Source organism: Pediculus humanus, genomic scaffold, assembly GCF_000006295.1.
Source record: "Pediculus humanus corporis 1103172108254 genomic scaffold, whole genome shotgun sequence".
NCBI lineage: Eukaryota > Metazoa > Arthropoda > Insecta > Psocodea > Pediculidae > Pediculus > Pediculus humanus.
The window spans coordinates 194,926-220,228 of NW_002987823.1; the positions used below are offsets into that span (position 1 = coordinate 194,926).

The following is a 25,303-nucleotide window of genomic DNA, read 5'->3' on the forward strand; positions in this document are numbered from 1 at the left end:
AAACCCTGATAATAACCCAGGCTTTGATATAGCAAAGCAGGATCTAGTTGAGAGACTGCTTGTTGCTGACCAGTATAGAATGGTGATGGAATCATTTGATTTCCGGTAATTACGGACGATATTGGAGACGATAATGAATTTCCATAAGTCACAGTGGAAGTTCCTTGCGTGCCAGTCATCTGACGATTTAATAAGTAACTGTAAAAAAAAAAAATTAATTAAAATAAATCAAAAAATTTTTAATTTTTTTAAAGAGAACAAACCTTTGATATTGAGAATCGTAGGGTAAATTCATTTGATTCAAATTTTCATAATCTTCCTCTGCAAAATTGAGAATATCATCCGGTTTTACAGCATCAATGACTTTTTTAACGGTGCCATCGATTTTATCACTCCATTTTTTCATTTCCGCCAACAAATCCCGAGTTATACATCCTAAATCTTTTAATTCAATTTGAATGATTGATTTGATTTCTTTAAGTTGGTCGCTTACGGCTTGGAGCCCGCTATTGTTCGCCATCATGAAATGTCGTAATTGTGCATCCAACCGCTCCGGACTAGGTCGAGCTTCCTGTAAAAAAAAAAAAAAAAAAAATAAAATCTTAAACAAATTTTTTTTTTTTTTTTTTTCAAATTCAGAAAAATTATTAAAAAAAGAAAAAAAAAAAAACCGTACAAATCGAGAACTATTTTTTTCTAAAAAATTTTGTTTGGATGTACGAGGCGTCCCGTGACTCTTCATGCCCAACAAATTGCTTGCATTGTAAATATTTATCATGCTCTCCATATTATCGTCGACATCGGGAGAAATACGATGTGGTACAATATCCGTTTCATCGCTCTCGGTATCCCCGTTTCGATTTACTAAAATTGTACATTTTATCAAGTTTTAATTATCTGATAAAGAAAAAAATATTTTATTTTTAATTGCTTACGCGAATTGTCCGAATCAATTACTGCCAATTGCTTTTCCACCGTTTCTAAATGATCTTGCAAATGACTATTCAATGGATGATTGAAATCCACTCCCGGACTTCTCAATCTATCCAACGTAAGGTAAAATGCGTCGCGAGCTCTGGTCAAGAAAATTATGTGTTGCGATCTATTTTCCGATGTTATCGATTCGGGTAAATGATTAATTTCTTCCGAAGCTAATTTTTCGTATATCTATAAATGAATTAATAACAAATACAAATATTTTCTTTTTTTTTTTTTTTTTTTTTTTTTTATATAACTGGTTTCTGGCCAACGAAGACCTGAGCACGTCCAGCCTCCTTTTACAAGTTCGGTTTTTATCGTTAGTCTTCGTTTATATTGACCAGCAATCAAGATTATATAAGAAAAACGAGTTTAATTATAAAGTTTTTAAAATTTAGTTCAAAAATTAGTATTACAAAAAACTTTTTAATATTTTCCGGTTTAAAAAAAAATTAAATAAAACAACCAATAAATTATAACTTACCAAACCCTGATAAAATGCAGCATAAGGACCTTTCAACTTTTGAAACGCGTCTATGGCTTCTTCCGTTCGGCCAAGTTTCATCAATCTGCAGCCCAAATATAATCTTCCATCTTCTAAATAAGCTTTGATTTCGTTTGCAGTTAATTCCTCTCTAAAAAAAAAAAAAAAAAAAAAAAAACGTTTTTAGAGATTTTTGATTCCAACTCGTTTTATTAAAAAAAAAAATAAAAAATAAAAATTTTAATTACCCTTTATAATCAAATAATCGATTGGGAAAAACGCGTAATTTTTGTCCCTTTTCCAATCGCTCCAGCAAAGGTATGGCCGCTGACCAATATAAATAAGCTCTTCCTTCCAAACCCGTGATTTCACTTGTATTTTTACTTCCGGCAGCCTAAAAATGTTATTATTAAATCATTAAAAAATGGTAAACATCACGCATAAGCGTACATTAATACATAGAATTCAATTATAACAATACCCTTTCTTGAAATAATTTGGCCAGCTTAACAATTAACTTTACATCTAAACCATGTTGCTCTATAACTCTAATCGTTTCAATTCCTTTCATTAATTTAAGTCTCGCTTGAGAAACATTTTGAGATAATTCATTTTTGTAGCTTTGATACACTGCTTGCCACCTTTAACAAACAAAATTTCACGGGTTAGTAAAATGTCTTTTTCGTGTTAGTATTTAATAAGTAATACTTACCATTCGGACTGAGCTGATGTGCAAAGTTCTTCCGAAATGCTTACGGGTAATTTATCTGGACGATCATTACGAACTTCATTTTCGGTCGCAGCTTTCCCGCACAGTACTGCAAAAATGTAAAAAAAATAATTAAATCGTGACGTACAAAGTATTTGTTTATCACTACGAAAATATTCAGAAAAAAAATTTAAATTTTTCACCTGAAGCATAGACAAAAGCATCGACATCTAATTGATTTAATGACTCCGGACCCGTTTGAGATAAATTTTCGACGGTAAATTGTAAATTAGGAAAAGTTTTACATTTAAAATCGTGACTGAGTTGTCCGTTTGAATCAAAATAAGATAATCCAAGCCAAACGATATGATGTAACGAATGAGTATAATTAAGCTGAGAAACTATAAAAATTTAAAAAAAAAATTAGTGTTTTCATAAATATTTTTTTTAAATAACACGAAATACGAAAATAAAAATATAATACCATCGTCAAATTGTTTCAATTCCGCTTTTGTAATAATTTGTGTAGGTATAAAGGCAAAAAAAGGATCATTGACAAAATGTGAAGTTTCTGCTCCTTGAGATTGTTCTTTGCTATAAAATATATCTTGATACGCAAGGTTTTGCCATTTACCTCCACAATTTTGAAAAACCTGTAAATACGTAAAAAATTTTATTATTTTTTTTTGCTTCATATAAATATGCACATATTAAAGAAAATATTTTTTAATTACCTTTTTTAAAAATTTTGCTTCATTGTTTTGGCACCACGACTGAAGGATGTGTCCTGCTTGTGATACACGCGATGCAGCACAATTACTCCACATTTTGACTTCTTTATCCAGATTTTTTTTCCCTTGCCACATGTTATACCAAGCACTATTTAAATCCATTGAACTTTGAGAAGCTTGTAAAAGTAAAGGACTAGCTGTTCTCTGAGCTTTTGGCCATAATCCATATTCCTTTTTAGCTTTTTTAAGAATTAATGTGGCTAAATGAAATGAAAGTTGAGTTCTCAAATGCTTTAAACATTCTTTAAAAAAATTAGTATCTTCATTAGGCACTGTTGTTATTTTAGAAAACGAATGAAGACTTTGATCGAATGTAAATAATGCCGAACAGCAATCGGATATTGTTTTCACTTCATCTTGAAATTCTTCCATAAACAAATCGACTTTTCTTTCCAAAAAATACAGTTTTTTAATGAAAAAAATAAAATCAAGATCTTTGTTGTCTTTTTCATATGCCTTAAAAATAAATTATCGACATTTTAAAAAATTTTTCCATAAAGTCATTTATTTTTTAGGTTAGTGTTGAAAATAAAATATTACCTGAACAACATTACATAAGCACTCATACCATCTACAATTATTTGAAAACAATTGTTTTTCTTCCAACTCTAATGCATTTGTATAAGCTAATTTACTACGATTAGTTTCTAAATAAAAATTCAAAAGACGTATTCTAACATTGACATCGAAAGGACGAACTTTTATTTCGGCTAGAAACAAAAAAAAAATGTACATTATTACATCTACTATTAATTATTAATATAAATACTATAATTATCACAAGTAACTTACATGCAATCAATTTGTCCAATTGTCCTGTTGATTCTACTCCACTCTGTTGAGTTTTTATAAGATATTCTTTTAACTGAAAAACTACTGGACTTTTAGGAAATATAGACTCTGCTCTGTGTAACCAATATTCAGGTTTTGAAACTCCAGTACAGCCAGATTCCATAATTAGTGAACATATTTTTAATATCAAATCATGTTGATTGGCATTTAATTCCAATGAATTCTAAAATTAATTTTTTTAAAAGTCTCGATAAGAAAATATTAAAAATGAATAATATGTTAACCGATTAATTATGAAGAACTATTCCGTAGAAATAAAAACCGAGAAATTTTAAAAACATACAGAAATACTTACCTTGTATGAATTAAAAGCTTTATCTTTTAAATTTAATGCAAAGTAGCAATCTCCCAATAATCTAAAAGCTGCTGCTGAATTTGAAGAAACTAATATGTATCTGTTAATATATTTAATGGCTGAATTGTAATCTTTAACTTTGTAGTATAATTTGGCTATTTGATAACATTTTAAATTTCTCTGAAATGAAAGAAATAATATTACGTTTATAATACGAAAAATATTTATAAGACACAAAAATATAAAAAATTATGGATCAATATGAAATGTACATTAGTAGGACTACTGTCACATAGTTTTAAATACTGTGTGTGACACGAACAGAAAAATTACATAACTTGTATTGAAAAGTAAATTTACAATTAAAATAAAATAGAAAAAAAAATTCAAAAAATTGTTTTTATTTTTAATAATTAATAACATGTTATTAAAAGTTAATAAAAAATTAATAGTTATATTTCAACCCGGCAGAAAAATTGGTAACAGAACGTGCTAAAACGTGAGCACATATAAAATATTTTTTTTATTTTTTTAATGAATTTAAATAAAAAGAAAGAAGAAGAAAAAAATAATTACCTCATTTTCACTTTTAAGATTTCTAAAAATTTCATGCACATGATGATCTACATCTTGCTTTGTATGTAACATTTTATAATAATAATTCCGACGAGGACAAATACCATTTAGCTTAACGCAAGCGTCCAAAATGATGACGCTAAAATGAGGTAAAATATGTCATAGAGTAATAAAAAATAAAATTTCGCGCTTTTTTTTCCGATCTATATTTACATCCGATCAAAATTTATCGTAATGGCTCCTCAACATTTTAACTGAATAGTAACTAATTTGAACGATGATAATATTAAATAAATAAGAAAATAAATAAATAAATATCCTGTTTAATAATTTACCTCTCACTCAAACTTTTTTTGTAAAATGTAATTTTAACACGACTTCAAACATGACATATTAAATACAATAAGAAAATAATAATAATTAAAAAAAAAATTCATTGAATCAGAGAATGAGAATTTTTTCATTCAATCAGAGAATTATTAATTGAATTATTATTATTATTAAACATTATGTAAAACAAAAAATATTTTTAAATTTTATTCATGACTCAACAAAATAAAAATAGGAAGTTTTAAATAATGAAAAAAAAATTTATTTATTAACAGCAAGTATTTCTAAATTTTATTCTTAACTCAATAAATTTTAACAAGGTTCAGACGTTATTATTATTATTATTATTCAATTTAAAAAAAATAATAATAATTATAATTATAATATAAAATAAAATGGCAACAACAGTCAAGGTTTTTTTTTTCCTTTTTTCTTTTCTCTTTTTAATTAAGCCTCGAATTATTTGAAAAATTTCATCAGATTTACAATCACTTCAAAAAAAAAAAAAAAAACAAACAAACAAACAGTACCAATCAACTAATAATAATAATAATAATAATAATATACACGACACAAATAGTTTTTTTTTTTGGAAAATTAATTTTTAATAAAATAAAATCTTAGCGAAAAAAAAAATTTTCCCACCATTCCTTATACTAAATTCAATTAAAAAAAAAAAAACACTGTACACAATTTTTCCTTTATTTTATTATCCGACTCAGAGTCCAATCAATCAATCAATCAATCAATCACTAATCAATAATCACTTTTATTATTTATTAAAAACAAAATTTTATTAAACACCATTTTTCACTTATTATTATTACAATTTTCTTTACTATTTATGCTTTCCAATATTCAATCAATCAATCAATCAATCAATGGATCGATCCATTAATTATTTAATTAAAATTTTTATTTATTTATTAATAATAATAATAATAATATTAATAATAATAAAAAATTTACATCATCATGGAAGATCAAAAAAAATTTTATTTTATTTTTTTTTCTCTTTCTTTCTTTCTTTCTCCATCATTATTTTTTCTAATCCTAAAAAAAATTAATTAAAATTAGGATTCGAATAATAATAATAATAATAAATAATTTTTATCAATAATACTTATTAATTAACATTTTTTTTCCCCCTTCCTTCCATGTTTAAAAAAATTACAATATCCACAAGATTTTATTTTTTATATTAAAAAAAAAAAAAACTTTTTTTTGACGGTTTGTACTTATAATAATCGTTAAAAAAAAAAAAAAAAAAAATTTGTAACAAAACATTTTTTTTTTCCGTTGAGCAAAATTAATAAATATTAATTAATAATAATAATAATAATTATTATTATTATCATTACTACTACATTTACCTTATCATTGATGTAAAAAAAAAAAAACTTTCGATTAATCATCATCACACGACATGTTATTGTTAACAATAAAATTTGTTTTAAAATTTGATTTTAAATTAATAATAATAATAATAATAATAATAAAAACAACGGTGATTGATTTCGTAAATATTTTTATCTGCCATTCTAAAATATTAAAATTCCAATAATATAAATAATAATAATAATTAAAAATAAATTAAAAAAAAAGAAAAAAAAACGTTTATTTATTATTACTCGATCATATAATTTTACTATTTTTTATCTCTCTCTCCCCTTTCCCTTTTTCTCCCCTCCTCTCTCTCTTTTTCTCTTTTTCTCTCTCTCTCTCTGTACGTACGACAAAAAAAAAAAAAAAAAAACTAACAAACTACAAAAAATAAAAAAAAAAATTCAAATTGAAAAGTGTATATATAAATAAATATAAAAAAAAGTTTACGATGATGATGATGATTATGATTATTATTACGATGACGGTAGAAATAATAATAATAATAATAAATAAATAAATATAAAATAATTGTTCAAAAAAATAATAATTAATTAATTCATTCAACAATTAAATATTTTTGTAAAAAAATTTCATTTTTAATCTTGGTTTTCCCTCATTAATAAAAGTTTTAAAATATAAAATTAATAATTTATTAATTATTAATTAATTAAAAAAAAAACTACCCTTTTTATCGAAAATGTTTCGAAACATTCATTTCGCTATAAAACATACAAAAAAAAAAACAAAATTTAAATTATTATTATTATTGAAATAAAATTATTAATATTAGAAAATTTTTCATTTTCGTTATTATAAATTTTCGTTTTTCCTACTTTTTTTTTTGTAAGAAAAACCTTTTTTATTATCTAAATATTATAGGAGATATAGTTTTTCTTACATTTCTTTTTTTTAAAGCGCCACCAAGATATTGTGAAAAATTTATTAATTTTCCACATTACATTATTAAAATACAAAATAAATTCAATCAATCCATTTTGTTAAGAAAGAAAGAGAGAGAGAGAGAGAGAGAGAGAGAGAGAGAGAGAGAGAGAGAGAAAGAAGAAAGATTTTTTTGTAATACATTAAAAGACAGAGAAAAAAAAATTAATAATAATGATAAAATAAATAACATTATAACAAAAGATTATTATTATTAATGAGTTTTCACACGATACCTGTTCGAGGTATAAATAATTTTTTTTATTAAAAACTTATAATTAATTAATTAATTAATAAATAATATTTTCTATTGTCAAATTCCGATGATAAATATTTAAAAAAAACTATTGATGAATATATAAAAAATAAATAAATAATAAAAGCATAAATTTATTTGATTGTTTTTTTTTTGCCCGCCATTTTTATTTTTCTTGACTTATACTATTTAATATATATATTTTTTTTTTAAACGTGAAAAAACTTGCCAACCATTAAATCATTTTATTTAAATAAAAAATAATAATAATAATAATAAAATAAAATGAAAATACATTGTTTGTGAACAGGTGACAAAATTATGTAAATAAAAAAAAAAAACAAAAAACCATTACTGATAAATTAATAATAATTAATTATTTTAACGGTTATTTTACAAACGATGACGGCGATGATGATGATGATGATGATGATGATGACGATGACGACGACGACGACAATTATGACAATAACAATTAAAATTATGAACACAATCAATGATTTGTTTTTTTTTTTTTTTTTTTACTGAAAAGCCGCAGTACCGAAAGTGGAATACGGAGGCAGTGATCAGTAAAAGAGATCGGAAACTGAACACATCTTATTATACACAACATGTAAATGTATGTACAAGTTGAAAGAACCCGATTCGGAGAGTTCACAAAAAAAAGGAAAACCCCGAATAAATTATTATTTTTGAAATTCCGAACTTCCTCCCCAATTCCAATCTTTTCCTTTGGGACGAAATTTTTCCTTTGGTCGACACTGAACGTTCGACGAGGTGTCGTAGACTTCCCAATTTTCACGGTGAAAAAACTTCTTTTTAAAATGATGAGGAGTTTTTTTGACAGCGTTATCCGACGTTGCGGGATATTTGACAGGAACCGAGGGGGGTAATGAAGGAGGAGAAGGAGACACGTGAGGAGCCGATAGGTCTTCTGCGGTGGTCGATATCGGACTGTAAGGCCCATCTAATGGCGCCGGAGAAAATGTGTTGATCGTGAGAGGAGGAGGAGAGGATGGAGACGGAGTTCTGGGAACGTTTACCATATCGATGACCAGGGGAGGATCCAGTACGGGAGGCGAATCTCGACCGGGTGAGGGTTTCGCAGGGGGAGTTTTAAAAAGGCGGGGCATTTTAGGTCCGGGACAAAGTCCCTCAATATCGGCGATGGAAAACCGTTTTTTCCCAGGGGGTAGCATGAGATTTGTAGAAGGTGGATCTCCGTGACCTATTCCAGAATCCGGGCTCGTATTGCAACTGGCATTTGATTCTCCTTCGGTGCTCCGACGGCGCTTATCCAACTCGGTGGAAGCAAACGCGACCAGTCTATCGAACCCGCTGCTTATTTTATCCTGCCACTTGTCACCCTTGTCTTCATCATCTAGAACCGAATCCAAAGCTAAAAAAAAACAACATTCAAAGCACATTTTTAAACAAAATAATTTTTCCAACGAAGAACAAAAAAGCAAGTGCACCCTTTGCCACGATGCACGACAATGCTTTGCATATATTTAATGCTCATATATATATATTGAAACTTGAGTTTAGTGCTCGGGGGGTGGGGCGGGCGGGGAGGGGGAAGAGAGAGGGGATGGGAGCTAAATTAAAAATAAAAAACTACAAAACATTCAGCAAATTCCACTACAACGACATTCAAAATTAAAAAAAAAAAAAAATAAAAAATAAATAAAAAAAAGGAGAAAATGCCAGTTAAAAGTTTATAGAAACTTACCTTCACCGTGATTACAACGAATCTGGAAAATATATTGTGTGAATGTGAATGCATCTTCAGTGCCAGTGCGAGCGGGCGGTGCCTACAGGGATGCAAAGCACTAGTTAAAACACTAAAAACACCGACAAAGCCTGCTCGATAGTAGTAGTACCTTAATCGTCTCTAATGTAGGTTCATTCAGTCACGTGTTTAACGTATATAGTCCCGTGTCTTCGTTGTTTGTTTATTTTGAATAGGAAATTACTTTAATTAAAATAAATTATTATTATTATTGACTAGTTTTCTTTTTTTTTTTTCTCCCAAGACAGTCACATTTCTTAATTATTATTATTATTATTTTTTTTTTAAATTTGTTTTCCCGTCTCCTCATGTATCCACCATAATGTTCATCGTCTATCGAGCATTTTTTTTTTTTTTTTTTTTTTTAAACTAAATACTTAAAAACATAACAAAATATTCAAACAATAGTAGTAGTTTTTTAAATGAAAAATTTTTTTAATTTAATTTAAATTAAATTAAATAAATAAATAAATAAAATAAATAAATAAATAAAGTTGATAGTAAAATTTGTAATCAAAGTAATATAAGAAGAAAATCTATGGCACCAAAAATAAATTCATTCCTTTGAAGAGAAAGAAAAAAAAAAAATAATTTTTTTTTACAAATTTCATTAAAAACTAATATAGATGTATAAGAATTTTCATCATTCTCTGCATAATAATAATAATAATAATAAAAAATAAATAAATAAATTTCCATATGAGATTTTTTTCGCGCCAGAAAACAAGAAAAATTATTTCGAGTCAAAACAATAAATAATAATAATAATAATAATAATTTTTCTCGTTTTCTAACCTTTTGTAATAATAATTACCTATGCGATTATAAATTAAATAAAAATATTAAAAAGAAAAAAAAAAAAAAAATTAAACTTAAAAACGTTTTCCAGAAACACATTCAAACGTGCATGCAAAAAAAAAAAAAAAAATAACAGAAATGCTCAAGATAATTTTATAATAAGACCAGCAGGTTTCTCATTGATTCTCTCATTGGAAAAAAAAAAAAAAAAAAAAAAATGTTTGTTCGGCAAATAAACGAGATGAATTATTTATTGGGGGAGGGGGGGAGAGAGAGAGAGAGAGAGAGAGAGAGAGAGAGAGAGAAAGAGAGATAGAGAGGGGGGGACGAAAAGAAAAAAAAAAAAAACGTAATACGAGAGCTGGCCTTTTTTTTTTTTTTTTAAATAATAATAATAATAATTTTAAGAAGCAAATACAAGCATCAGCAGCATCAACAACAACAGCACGTGTACCACAATAAAAAAAAAAAAAAAAAACAAGCAAAAGAAATTACAGAAAAAATAATGTATTTCCAATTCAAGGTATAATAATAACGGACATTCATTCAAATTTGTAACGTACCTCTGTTGTAACTCAAAAATTTTTTTAAAAAAGAAAAAGGACCTTTTTTAAAATAATTTCTGATTCGAAAATCTGAAATTATGGAAGAATCATTGCTAGTAAATAAAATGATATACTTTTTTTTTTTTTTTTTTTTAAAAAAAAAAAAAGCGCGTTACAACAACACCTAGTGTGTGTGAGAGGCAGTGACAAACGCAGAATAATAATAATAATAATAACAATAACAATAATAAAGGCCGAAATTGTATTTTTTGTAAAATGGGGAGGGGAGGGGGGGGTTTCTGATTGATAGCTACCAACAAAAAAAAAAAAAAAAAGCTGATTTCAAAAGGTTTTTTTTTTTTTGTTTTTGTTCTTCCCCTTTTAAAGTAAAACCTTTGAATATTAAAAATTAAAAAAAAAAAAAAAAAAAAAAAAAATTTATTTAAATCTATCTAATAATTTTACCTTTTTTTTTTTTTTATAAAAAAAATTATATTAAATTTAAAAATTTATCTTTACCTTCTTCGTGCGGTCTCCTGTCTTCTTCGTTATACGGCGTCGATTTTCCAGAATTGTTTTCCGGGGAAGATATCGCGCTGATCGCAAGCGGTTGACTCGCATTATTAACCACCGAAGAAATGTCCGCAACGCTCTCGGCCAAATGAGATTTTTTCGCTGAACGTATGGGTCCGTGAATAACCGGAGAAGCTCTTTTTTGAGGGATGGATTTTCTATCTTTGTAATCCGCATTTCTTCCCGTGAAATTCCTGTCGGGGATTTCATTTTTTATCGTCGCGTTGTGAACTATCGAAGTGCTTAAAACACTACTTCGATACATCGCCATATGTTTTTTATCTTGTACTTCCACGTACGGAGGACAAACTTCAATTTTTGGTATTTCCGGTCTTTTGTCAACGGTTCTTCCGATCGAATTGTATTTACTGTCGTAGTGCATGCAATCGAGAACGGCGGTATCACTTTCTTCTTTCACGTCATTCGCGGGAGAAATCGAAGAACCATCGTTTAATAATCGAGCGTGTAACGTAGCCGCCAAACCTTCGACGGGAGCAAAATTTGGCTGCGGACAAGTATAAGCCTTTGTTGAATTTGGTTTGAAATCTTTCATGTCAGTAAAGTAAGACTCTTGATAGGGTTTGATATCCGCTCGGGGTAACTGAACTGGAGTGTATCGGCACGCATTATTTTGCCGCTGAGTTGGTAAATTGTGATAGGGCATATTGGAATACGGATTGTTATTCCTGTGTGGGTAAGTATTAGCAGAATATGATTGTTGATTATATGCTACTTGTGCTAAAGTCGCCAAATTATTATGACTAATCGGAGATTTTGGTCGGTGAGGATAAGCTAATCCTTCCAATATTGTTGTCGGATGAATTATGTTAGTCGGAGTAGGAGGATTTCCAACTTCCGCACTACTCGGTCGGGATATAGGGGAATAAACAGTCCGCAAAAGGGGAGAAGGGCTGCTCGCAACTCTTTCTTCCTCTTTTTTAAATGTGTCTTCGACTCGAGATAACCTACTTCCGCTTCTTTCCGTTTTAGGTGGCATGTTGTTTGCTACTGAACTTGCCGATGATGAATTTAAAATGGGGCTCATATCGATAGCCACATTAATAATATGCTGATTAGATATTTCTAAAGTTCTTTCTATTTCTCCACTGACCAAATCACCAATAGAACGAGTAGCTACGTAACCCAATCCTCCTTTTTCATCGAGTTGTTGAATTTGTTGCGCCGAAGCTGCAGCTAATTTTTCCTGAGACAAATGTCTGCGCAGTGCGAGTTTCGCAGGCGAAACTTGAGTGTAATCCGGCCTGGGTTGAGATCTTTCCTTTTCTCGATTCACGGTTTCTGCTTTTTTAAAAGATTTCTGCTCTTGCTTGACTAAACCATTTGATGAATAGAAGCAAGAATTGTTATTTTGGTAACCTGTTGAAATAGTCTGCTGATTAATATTAACAGTAGCAGGAGTAGCAGTAGCAGCAGCAGCAGCAGCAGCAGGCAAATATTGTGAAGATGAATTTCGAGAACTTTCCTGGGTTTGTAATTGCGATAATGTTACGGTCGCTGAAGGAGGTTTAGAATGATTTTGGTGATGCTGATGACTTTGTTGCCGATCTCTATTATTCTGATCTTCGTTTAAAACACTTGTAATTATGCTTTTTAACCTATCTTCGAAATTATCCAAACGAGGAGGTTCTTGGGTACGATTTGCATTATAAGATTGTTTTTCTTTAACATGTTGAGATTTCCACTTGGTTTTAGTAGTCGAATCCGTTTTAGTCATTCCCACATTTCTTCCGTTGGTGGATGTCGGAGGATAATAATTGTGTTGCCTAATGTTAGCATCAGAAGAAAATTTACTTTCATTTGCGACGTAACCATTTGACAAGCTATTATTATACTTAATATTAGAGCTAGGGAATTTTCCGGCTTCAATTTGCCTTCCAGTTTCCAAAATTTTTTGTGCCAAAATTTCGGGATTATTTTCTTCGATTTTTTCAATGTTCGGAACTTCCGGCCACTCTTGGGATCGCGATCTGTGTTCCCTACTTTTTCTGGGAGATTTCGATTGATTCAGTTGACTCAAAGACTTTTCCGGTACCACGATTTGCTTTGGTACGTTAGATAAAATTTTCTTATCTTCTTCTGCTTTTTCCATAGCGTTCAATTCATTTTCTAATCTAGTGACATGATTTTGTAGTCTTTTTCTATGAGACAGCGTAACCGATATTTCTTTCAATATGTATTCCAACGTTAACGTAGAAATATCTATGCTCTCGTTAACACCATTTGCGTATCCTATTTTTTTGTACTTTTCAATGATTTCTTTTTGCCTTTGCGAAACCAATTTCGCTTGATCTTCCTCGATTGTAGACACTTGATTTTGCAACTGAACCGCTCTCGCTTGCAGTTCTCTATGCCGCCAAACTATATCTTTGGCTTCTTTTAATAAGTCAGCCGTACTGGTAGCATTTATTCCAAGTTCTGACATTCTAGCTTTTAATAAAGCAACGCTATCACTAACAAGGACATTTATTTGCTTTTCCAACTGAGCAGCTCTACTTTTCAATTTTTCATTTTTTTCCTTTAACAAAAATTTCGTTATTACGTACAAGAATATTAATTTAATAAAAATAAATAAATAAAATTTTATACTGACTTTTTCAGTTTCGATCTGAGCCTTAACATCTAATTTATGCTGGGGGGTTTTAATTAGTTCTAATAACTGTAAATATTGAGCTCTGTACATTTCCAAAAGCAATTGCAAAGCGTATGGAGTATCTGCCGGAGCCGGGGGAATATCCAATTCGTTATGAACATCGGAAAGTTCGACGGAAGGCATAACGCGTAAGGCAGTCAATTGTTGATCGACACAACCCGGCGCAGGAGGAAGTTTTTTACCTATGGCTAATAATGGAAAAAAAAAAAAAAAAAAAAAAAAAAAAAAAAAAAAAAAAAAAAAAAGATCATTTAATAAAATACGAAATTGCACGCATTTGAAACTTTTATCTAAGAAAAAAAAAAAAAAATTATATTGAAACCTTGTGGAGATGTGCTTAATAATGTTTGACTGTGGAGTAAATCTAATCCAGTAATTTTCAACGTTTTCTTGGCTTTTCCACGTCGCAATTTCGTTTTTGTTCTTTTTGGAGCAGGAGGCGCTCTAGGCGGAGGGTTTAGATTTTTATCATTAGCCTTAACATTTTTCCGCAATTTTTTATTTTGAACTGTTTTATCTGAAAAAAATAAAATAAAGAGCAACTTTTAAGGCAAATATTTCTCACGACATATACTACTTACTTGTCCCTTTTTTAAATTTACCATTATTGTTGCTGGTGTTTTGAATGTTATTGTTTTCCTCCTCGCTTATGCTAGATTTTCTCCTATTCGTCTCTGGTCCGTACCTCCGAACGGTCGATTTATTTCGGGCATTTTTAGAAACCGTAGACAGCGGACAATTGCTATCCTCGTCCGAATCCCGAGATTCAGAACTAACCGAATTCATTGTTTGCTTGGAAGAATCCCTTCGAGCTCTTGAATTTCGCAACATGTTATTCGATATTGAATCTTGCAATCCTCCATTATTGTGGTTATTATTACTATTATTATTATTACTATTACTACTACTGCTGTTATTATTACCCTGCAATTACGTTTATAACCTTGAGTGTTCAGTAAAATTTATCAAAATTTATATTAATAATATAGAATTTCCTTACTCTCGCTCGAGGATTTTTTGTACGTTGAAAATATCTTTCAAGTTTTGTTCTATCAATTATGTGCAAATAATAACTAACTGGTTTTCCAGTCCAAGACACGGAACCTTTTAGCGGAGACATTTCCGAGACATGCATTATCGTTCCAATGTCTAGCGAAAACAAAAAAAAAAAAATTTATTTAATTTTTCAACACTTAAACTATACAAAGATAATAACTATATAGTGTAAGCAACTATTTTTACCTGAAAGATTTCTATCCGTGATTCGAAAATTAAGAGGACAAAACGATTTTGACGAAACAATTCTAGCTCCATCTTTAAGATCCGCAAATCTCTCCTTTAAAGAATGATCCACGTTTGGACCGAATGCAAAATTATTTACAAAAACAATGGTTGCCGAAACAATTTTCTCCCTGTGTTCGGCTTTTAAAAAATCCCCTTTTATTAAATGATATTCACCGTATTTTTTACCATACCATCCCATCCATTTTTTAAAATTTTTATTCATATCCTGAAATAATAACAATTTCATAAAGTCAATAAAAAAAAATTGTAGAAAAATTTAATAACGTAAAATTCTTTTAATAATAATTAGCCTGTATAATACTTTTACGCAATGCTATTAATAAATATAGATAAATGCTAACTAATGATTTGACCTTAGAAAATGAATAGCTATAAAAATCTGATTATGACTATAAAAAATTAGTTTTTTTTTTTTTTTTTTTTAAAGTAAAATACCTCGGCATATCGTGAAGGAACTTCAGCTTTTTCCACTCCGAAGCAAACTTTGCAAGGAGTAGCAGCAGCCATTTGCAACACGACTTGACCGACTCCCGATCCCAAGTCGACGAAAATATCATCTGAAGTGATTTCAATTTGATCTATCATCTGACAAATAAGATCGTACGATGTTTCCCCATACACTTCCGGAGAAAACGGTTCGTACTGATTTAGTTTTTCCGGATCGGTAACAGCTTGATTGTAAACCTGTTGCAATATGTGCCTCAATAAACCCCTAGACGGATACTTGTTAAGTCTAGCAGCTGGTAAAGAAGTTCCCTTTTCCTAAAAAAAAAAATTAAAATTTTTATTAAGCCTTCAAGTTTTAAGCGGGGGGAAGGGAGGGGGGCACACGTTCACAATAAAATTAATTCCTTATTTTAGGAAAATTAAAATTTCATACGAAAGTTATTTCCGCTAAATTTAATATGTTAATTACTTCATGTTGGAAAATGGAAACTTTTCATGCCCCCCAATTTAATTTTCCTCAAATATCTTTACAAATTAATAAAAAAATAGTTAGTTTCCTTTAAATTTTTTACGGACCATATAAAAAATTACAAAAAAAAAAAAAAAAAAAAAAAAAAAAAAAAAAAACTTTTATTATTGTGTCAAATGTAAAAGAGAGAGAGAGAGAAAAAAAAGGATTTTAATGAAAAAGGGATTGGAAAGAATTATCGATTTTATTGAACGACAGACAACCAACCAACCAACCCTCTTATAATTAAATCCCCCCCAAAACTATTAAATCAAGTCAGTAAATGAATGATTTTTTTCATTTTTCAAATGTATATTTTTACGATATCAGAGTCACTACGATTTACAATCAGAGTTTTCATAAAAACTTTTCATTGTTTTCTTTACGTTTAATTTGTCGTTTTCGTATACTTTTTTATAAGTCAAAAAAATGTAACGAATTTAAAAAAAAAGTTGCACAAATATGTACGTAATAAATAAATAAATAAATAAATTGTTTACCCTTTGACGACGTGATATGATGAACATCACAAACGTAAAATTTTTTTATTTTATTTTTTTTCTTTAATAAAAGTGAAAGTTTCGTTTAAATTTTCCCCAACCTAAGATGAGTTATTTACGTAATACGTTTGAACCTCTAACGTCATTCTTTTTAAAAAAAAAAAATTACTCCACGCTTACGATTGTAAAAAATTTAAAAGACCGAGGAAATAATTGAAAAGCGGTGCGAGTCACTGTTTTTTTAAAAAAAAAAAAAAAAAACCGTGAAAATTTTACAGGGAACAAAATTTCCCATTTTAGTGCAATGCACACTCTCTAAAACCGTTAGATTTATACATTGGCTTTTTTTTTAATTTTTTTTTTTTTTTTTTTTTTTTTTTATAATTCTTTGTCTGATGCATTTAAAAAAATAATTTCATAAGTTTAAACCTATTTTTCCATATAATTTTCCTTTTTCCTGTGAAAATTTATTTTAATAAAATTAAGTAAATCATACATTCAATTAAAAATTACGAACCATAAACATATTACTACAAATTTTTAAATTTCAACGATTTGTCTTTGATTTCTGACAAAAAAAAAAAAAAAAAAATTTAAATTAATATATTTTTATCGCTCTCCGTGAGTTATGGAGAGGGGAGGGGAGGGGGAGGGAAATAAATAAATAAATAAACACATCACCTTTGTGCTCTTTCTTTTAAACACCGATTTATTGATTTAGGTATCGATCTATATAGCACAAAGAAAAAAAAATTCCCAAGTACGAAATACATATTATAAATTGAAATTTTTTTTTAATCGAAAAGTTACTTTTTCTCTCAAAAGTTGTTTTGTGCAAAATTTCTCAAGGTGATTTATGCAATTGCAATTGCAATTCGAATTCGATCGACCGCGATTCGCGCACCACCTTCAAACTTGGCTCGTGTTATTTTAAACGTAACATTTTCACATATTAACGAACGTATAAAAAATGTTGTTGTTTAATTATAAATATTATAAATTAAAAAGAAAAAAAAAAAAAAAGAAAAAAGTAACGTAGAAAATTATATAAGATTCTCTTATGTCATACATCCGCTCTCATCTTCAATCCGTTCAAAATTCATTCGAAATTTTTTTATAAAAACGTTTTCCGACGAGAAAGAAAATAAATCTAGAATTTTTTTTTTTTTGAGGAGGAGCATGGTACTACCTGGCAGGAAATCGATCGATGTTATAAACCTGAGGGTTTGAATACTACCCTTATTAACAAACAATATTTACGAAAGAGAAGACGTGCTCAAAAGTCTCAAAGACAAATCATTATTTGTAAAAGAAAAAAAAAAAAAATGGCAACTTTATAAACTTTTTAAATAAAAAAAAAAAAACTTTAAAAAAGAAACATTTTTGTTTCCAGGGTTACGATGAGAAAAATCGATATAATCCTATTCATATTTTCTTCATATAGAAAACATATATTTAAACATTCTTTCACACATACCTACAAACACGTAAAGGTTTTCGAAAATCGAAAAATTATAAAATTGCATCATTCGAATTAAAAATTTTCGAAAATGTTCGAAAACACAAAACAATTCTTCGAAATTTTTTTTTTTTTTTTTTTTTTTTTTTTTAGAATAACAAAAACGTAAAAATAGTTTTTTTAAAATTTTTGAAAGGGGGTTTTTTTTTAAACTTTTTTTGTTGGCCGTTAAAAAAAAAAAAAATGCCCCCCCAATATATTTAACTTTTGATTTTTTTTTGAAAAAAAAAAAAAAAAAAAAAAAAAACGGCTCCCAATTTAAAATGCATAACATTGAATGTAAAAAAAAAAAAAAAAAAAAAAAAAACCAAGCTAGCTCACGCTATTAAGTGAGAAGGAAAACAAACAACGTTTGTACACAAAATGGTGAAGATAAAAATAGGTCACAAGGCCTCAATTAAATAAACTTTTTTTTTTTTTTTTCTACTGTTTTTTTTTTTATACGCGGTGAATTTTCTCTACGTACAAACACTTTTACGTTTTAAAATTATTATTTTCCTTCCCCTCCCATCCCCCCTTTTTTTCCCACCTCAATTTATTTCATTTTACATTTTATTAAAAAAAAAAAAAAAAATACTATTATTGAATGCCAGCTTAGTTTTTTTCTGTTTTTTTCCACCCATTTTAAAAAAAAAAATAAAATAAAATAAAATAAAATAAAATGAAAAAGAATTTCCCGATTTAAACTTTTTTAACATCACACCCCATTTAAATAAACAAGTTGTCGTCAGACTGTTGACCCATTTATTATTATCATTGTTAAAGGTCTTTTTTTTTTCAAAAAAAAAAAGAAAGAAAATTCAAAATCCTCAAAACATTTTCGACGTAGATTTTTTTTTTTTTTTCCTTTTAGTATTCAATTTAAAATTACTACGCAAGGTTGTGCAAAGATGTTTTCAAATGGACAGATGCAATACAAAAAAAAAAAAAAAAAAACCGGAAATACAAAAGTATCAGCTGCCTACCGCCTTTTTACAAAGGAGACAAGACAAGACAAGAATTAGGAAGTTTTCTCTTCTCTTTGTAAATTCATTAAAGTTTCATTATAATTGTTTTCCCTTAATTAATTTAAATTTAAACCAGTGGTTTTACGGTAAATGAGTTAAATTTAGGAACCCGCCATCGAATCAACGTAGAAAAATTTTTTTTTTTTTTTTTTTTTTTGTATTCGAAAAACAGAAAATAAAAAAGTTTTCAAGAATTTTTTTTCTGTTTTAGATATAATTTCCATTGTTTTTACAACTCGACTACTCTTATAACACGTATATAATTATTGTGTTGAGAGTGAAAGTCATGGTCTGTGCAATCAATTGTTATTACAATGCATTTTAGGTCAATAACCTAAAGTAACACAAGTAAAATTATTTTTATATATATACACACACACACACATCCGTTTGTTAATATTTACATTTTATTGCAGATTTATTTTGTAAACAGTAATAAGTTTGACCCTGATCTTTATTTTTATAAAAAAATTTTAACAAATTACTCAACCAATAAAAAATGTTCATCCCAAAGTGCTTCCTTTTTTTTTGTAACTCTTTAAATCGATACCAAAGAGAAAACTAATTCAATATCAATCCTAATTAGACTTTTAAGTAATTTTAACACCCATGTACATAAATAGTAATGCAATTTTAATAGAATCGAAAAAAAAAAACAAAAAAACATTTTAGTCGAGCGGTATTTAATCACAAAAAAAAAAAAAAAAAAACAAATTAACAGCCTTGACAAAGAATAAATGCCGCATATACACACAATTGATAAGGCTCAAGGTTCTCTCTCTCTCTCTCTCTCTCTCTCTCTCTCTCTATTGAAGATTTTTTTTTGTGGTGGGTTGGGCAAACGTTAAAATTGCACGTATTTTTTTTATGAGAGTATTATTACCCAGACGCGCCTGTGTCAAAAGGTGGCCAATGTTTTATTTACCTTTTAAACTCTCACATTATTTATTTCCGAATGTAAAACGTACAACACAACAATCTGTCATTGTGCAATATTGAGTAAGTGATATTAACATTGGAAGAGACTTGATTTACAACATAAACGAATTTTATATGTATATAAAAAATATTTTTTTTTCACTCACCAATTGAACTATGCTGTCGATGGCTCTGTTGAATCGATCACATAGACTCCTCATACTATCGTAGCTGTAAGTGAGTAAAAAAAAAAATTTATTAGTTCATTCATCAAACAAAAATTATAATCTAAATAGTATTAAAAATATGATTACCTTTTCGTATCGTAATCAGCTAAAATATTATTTTCTAAAGGTAATTTCAATTCGGGAATATCTTCACACACCCATCTGAAAGAAAAGAAAAGAAAAAAAAAAACAAAATTAATTTTAAAGCATTGATAAAAACATAAAAAATTACTATGAGGAAATCATGGGAAAAAGTGTTAACACGAGTAATTTTTTGGGGGGAAAATGGTTTTATAAGTAAATAGATTTGACCGATAATTTAATTAACTCGTACTTGAGTCAAACAAAACTCAATGAAATTGGATTAAATAACAAACCCCTTCTGTTGTACGCGTTTCAGGGTTGAATCAATGTTTTGTACAAAACTCCTCAAGTCGACAGTTAACCTTATTTTACTACGTCACCGCAATTTTTTTTTTATTTTCCCCCCTCCCCCCTACCGAACAAATTTCAAATATTCGTGAATTTAATTTAAAAAATTAAAAAACTTCATAAAACTACACGAAATCAAATTTGATACTATGAGGCTTTTACCCTAAATAAATACGGGAAAAAATTAAAAACCTTTTCGAATTGAATTACTATTTAAAATAAAAAAATTTTTTTCACCTTGAAAACTTTAGAATTTTTGTCGATAATAAATATTATTTTAAAAGATACTCCTCCGATTAGTTACCTGTGTCACTAATTTTATTTTTCAAAAAAAAAAAAAAAAAAAATACTATACGTTTCTGAAAGCGTGATTTCAGGAAAAAAAAAAAAAACCGTTTCATTAAACTTGCATTATTTGATCTCATCTTCAAGGTTAAATTAAACATTAATTTTTGATGCAAGGTAGTATATGTACACACACACAGCCTTCTATATTTATTATAAGAACTCACATGATTCACACATCAAACCTCGTGGTAATTTTTTTAATCGAAACTACTCCTTGGAAGTAGAATTTCAAAAAAAAAGGGATTTTAATTTTTTTTAAATTTTTTTTTGCTGAAAATGTACAAATTGTGAATTATGCGATTCCATTTAAATTTTCTTTCGCGAAAGGAATTCAAATGTCACAACTCAAATCAAGCTTAATTTTAACCATAAATTTTTTTTACTCTTTATCGAGATCAAACCGCATTTAACTTAAACATTATTTGTTGTTAATATTTTCACTTTTACTTTTAACTTTTTGATTTCTCTCATTGTTTCCATGGTTTTAATTTTAAGTTACCGACAGAAATAGTTGTCGATGACACGCAAACTTCCTTTTCGGTACGAGAATTTGTAATTGTCGAACGAATATATTTACGCTTATTTAATTTAAAACTATTACAGCCGTTAAAAAAATTAAAATTTGATTTCATAAATAAAATTAATCGGTCACCATTATTTGTTTTACGCAGCTAACTAACTGTACGGCTATAAACTACCTTTTATCTTCCATAATATAATTAATTATCATTTTCTTAAAATCTACAATTAAAATTAATTGCTTGTTAAATCGTTTTGACACAATATTATCCTATGAGCTTTCCACGTTATTAATGGTATTTAATTATTATCTTGTGAAAGTTCGCAATAAACCTTTTCATTAAAATCTTGGGAAAACGATTAAAACGAAAATAAAATAAATAATATTCATATTTAAAGTTTAAAAAAAAGGTGAGATGCGAAAGAAGAGGGTATACAAGTTTCCGGCAACTTTCAAAATCAAACTGCGAAAAGAAAATTAATATAAATCGAATAAGAAAAAGGTATATAATAGGTAATAATAGTAGCACACGCTATGCGATGCTTGGAATTTCTATAAAAGAATTTTATAGTTATATAACAAACCAATATAATCTGAAAAACTAGAAACTTGTTAAAATCTCCCTTATCTTCGTGAAAATTTTTAACCTGTTGCAACGAAAAGAAAAATCGTACAAGAAAAATTTCCATCTCGAGCCTAGAATTTTTATTCTCTATAAAAATTTTATTTAAGAAAAAAAATCAACGCTTAAATAATAACAACTGGGTAATATTTTGACGAAGATTTTCCTATTTTTGTAAATATTTCTTTTCTTTTAGTTTGACAGCACTAATTAAGAGTTTCATTCTATTTTTTAAAAATTAGGAAAATCGTAAAAAATTTTTTAAAGTATTGTTATCAAGTATAACAAGTAGTATCCAACACAGGTGTATTGATTGCATTTATGCATCCATCTTGCAAAATTTATAATAATAAAAAACCTAAGATTATAAAGTAAATTTTATGGTCATAATTAAAAACCTGATAAACAACTCTTATGAAATTTACTAAATGTGAACCCACGTTTTTAAAAAAAAAAAAAAAAATTTTTTTAATACGAATAATTTGCACTCTGTTGTTGCATAATCCCCCGTAAGACAAGAATTTATTCAATGTGCCTACACAAAAAAAAAAAACTAAACAAAAATTTTATTCTAATAATAAATTTAAAATAGATTAATGATAATATTTTATTACGAATAAAATTCACTTTTAATTTTAAAAAAAATGATTTTCGAGTTTCTGATTTAAAAAATCGGAACATAAAAAATTCTCATTTTTCCTATAAGGCAATTGACCATTTAAACTAAATTAATGAATGCTTTTTATATAAATCAATTTATCAATTTATGTAATTGCGGTTCATTTTTTTAATGGATCCTTTCTGTTATATATTGGCAGTTGAAAAAAAAAAAAAAAAAAAAGAAAAAAACAATAGCAAATAATTTTAAAAGCCATTTCGTGTGCTAATTAAACCGATAAGTTTTAAAAAAATATGTCAAGACCCACATACTCGGTCACATTACACAAACATACTCTAATTTATTATTGTGTTTACACGTTGTGAATAAGCTGCCAGGCGGTCATCATTATTTTTAAAAAAAAAAAAAAAAAAAAAAGGTATAAAACGAATATAGAATCAATACTTTTAATGTCGAACAACGTACTCAACAATGGGACGGAGTCTGCGTGACCTTAAGCAGATCAATATGAGGTCATCGTAGGTCAACGAGTGAGAAAAAAAAAATTTTTTTTTTTTTGCATCGCAGACCGACTAAATTTGAACGTGGTAAACATATTCGAATATACGTATCTGCAAGTTCGGCTACATTTTAAAAACCCGAAAACTCGTTCAGAAAATAATTACGTTTAGACGAAGACTCTCAGTAACTCCCACGAGTCACGGCTGGTTGTTGCACTCAGTCTTCCTCAAACTGTCTTAAATTTTACATTATCAACTCATTTTGCCCGCACTAGTTCAATTCTTGCTTGCTTGCTTGTTTGTTTGTTTGTTTGTTTGTGGGGCAATGAACGAGCTTTATTAAACGTAAAAATGCGCTCGTGAATTTTACTCGAAAGTTTAACACGTCGAACGTTTTACATTTTTTGCGAATTTTTTTTTTTTTAAATAAAGAAAAATGTATATTATTTACCTTATTGTTTCTACGATTTCCAAAGCACCATCATGCTTATCTTTGTCTTTATCCTGAAACAAAAAAAAAAAAAAATAAATAAATAATAAAGCAACAAGATTTTTAACATTAATTAAAAAAAATTTTTTTTCTTTATTTATTCAACAGGTAATTAACTTAATGAAAACAAACAAACAAACAAAAAAAATAAAATTTTGTTCAATCGAAATAAATTTTTAGTTTATATATAAACGATACGAAAATATTAATTATTTACAATAATTTTCCAGAAAAGGTACAAAACATTTTAAATTTTATTTTAATTACGTGAGGTAGTAATTATTAAATAGGTGACTTGATTTTAAATACTGAACAATTTTAAAAGCTTTTTTTTATAGCAACAAAAATACTCAATTTACGAATAATTGCTTTAAAATTTGCGTTTGTTAGCAACATAGTAAAAAATTTAAATTTAAATAAATAACAATTTTTCTGCTGTAAATATTTATTTAAAATAAGTTCTTAAAAAAAAAAAAAACCTTCGGAATATGAAGAAAAAATAAACCATGTTTTAAAATTAAAAAATATTTATAAAATATATATATTAGATTGTGTAAAAAATTTTTTAAGATTTCTTGTGAGAAATGTGGGGTGATTAACAATAAGTAAAAAAAAAAGCAGCTGTTGCAATAATAATCCAAAGAAATTTTTTTTTGTAAAGAAATCCACTACTTATTTACCTGTGAACTTCATTTCATTAATATTTATTTACCAAGTATAAATTTTGTAAAGTGCAAGTTAATTTAAATCAAAGCAAAAACGTTACCAAAAACATATAAGAACTAAAAATAATTTTTTTCCTATTTTATGAAAAATTTAAATTTACTAAAACACTTAAAATAATATAAAACAAACAACTTTTAGTTAATTTTAATTATTTGAAAAAAAAAAAAAACCATTATAGAATTAAAAATATTTAGTTTATAAGTAATTAATAAATTATTACATAACTTGAATATTTTAACGTACAAAAACACAAATGCAATAAATTACAATAAAAAAAGGATTTAAAGTTTTTTTTTTTTGTTAGAAAATTATTATTAGAAAAACAAGACTTGGAACCAATGATAACAAAAAAAATAATAATAAATCAATTTTATATATTAAGCTAAATAAAATAATAAATTTTATTTTAAATTCTACTGTCCTCTAATATATATTACTAACAAACAAAAAAAACTTTAAACAAATAATTATTAATCTTGAATAAAAATAAAATAAATAAATCTTTTTAATGGATTTCTTATAATTTAACCACACAATCAATTAATACTTTTAATGTTAGAAAATTTATCTTAAAATTTATTTTGTTAAAATAATAATAAAAATTTTATATAATTTTTTATGATATAAAATTTTCTATTAA

At 27.6% G+C, this 25,303-nt stretch overlaps 2 protein-coding genes across 2 annotated transcripts in view; both read right to left on the minus strand.

Annotated features, from left to right (window-relative positions):
• The window catches only part of Phum_PHUM477850 (ran-binding protein, putative), a gene marked incomplete at both ends in the record, with an annotated part of 9,733 nt that extends 4,976 nt beyond the window's left edge, over nt 1-4,757 (minus strand). Inside the window, 15 exons of the mRNA XM_002430376.1 lie at nt 17-198; nt 264-571; nt 677-864; nt 936-1,167; nt 1,463-1,613; nt 1,711-1,856; nt 1,944-2,103; nt 2,175-2,280; nt 2,375-2,572; nt 2,656-2,824; nt 2,906-3,418; nt 3,503-3,672; nt 3,755-3,977; nt 4,110-4,289; nt 4,686-4,757. Of these exons, the coding sequence (XP_002430421.1) occupies nt 17-198; nt 264-571; nt 677-864; nt 936-1,167; nt 1,463-1,613; nt 1,711-1,856; nt 1,944-2,103; nt 2,175-2,280; nt 2,375-2,572; nt 2,656-2,824; nt 2,906-3,418; nt 3,503-3,672; nt 3,755-3,977; nt 4,110-4,289; nt 4,686-4,757 (2,998 nt within the window). The remainder of the gene's footprint in view (nt 1-16; nt 199-263; nt 572-676; nt 865-935; nt 1,168-1,462; nt 1,614-1,710; nt 1,857-1,943; nt 2,104-2,174; nt 2,281-2,374; nt 2,573-2,655; nt 2,825-2,905; nt 3,419-3,502; nt 3,673-3,754; nt 3,978-4,109; nt 4,290-4,685) is intronic.
• A 3,525-nt stretch (nt 4,758-8,282) lies between these two features.
• The window catches only part of Phum_PHUM478060 (histone H3 methyltransferase, putative), a gene marked incomplete at both ends in the record, with an annotated part of 18,104 nt that continues 1,083 nt past the window's right edge, over nt 8,283-25,303 (minus strand). Inside the window, 12 exons of the mRNA XM_002430377.1 lie at nt 8,283-8,995; nt 11,251-12,681; nt 12,784-13,840; nt 13,916-14,163; nt 14,298-14,492; nt 14,557-14,899; nt 14,976-15,124; nt 15,218-15,485; nt 15,716-16,042; nt 20,347-20,410; nt 20,494-20,568; nt 23,899-23,933. Coding sequence (XP_002430422.1) covers nt 8,283-8,995; nt 11,251-12,681; nt 12,784-13,840; nt 13,916-14,163; nt 14,298-14,492; nt 14,557-14,899; nt 14,976-15,124; nt 15,218-15,485; nt 15,716-16,042; nt 20,347-20,410; nt 20,494-20,568; nt 23,899-23,933 — 4,905 coding nt within the window. The remainder of the gene's footprint in view (nt 8,996-11,250; nt 12,682-12,783; nt 13,841-13,915; nt 14,164-14,297; nt 14,493-14,556; nt 14,900-14,975; nt 15,125-15,217; nt 15,486-15,715; nt 16,043-20,346; nt 20,411-20,493; nt 20,569-23,898; nt 23,934-25,303) is intronic.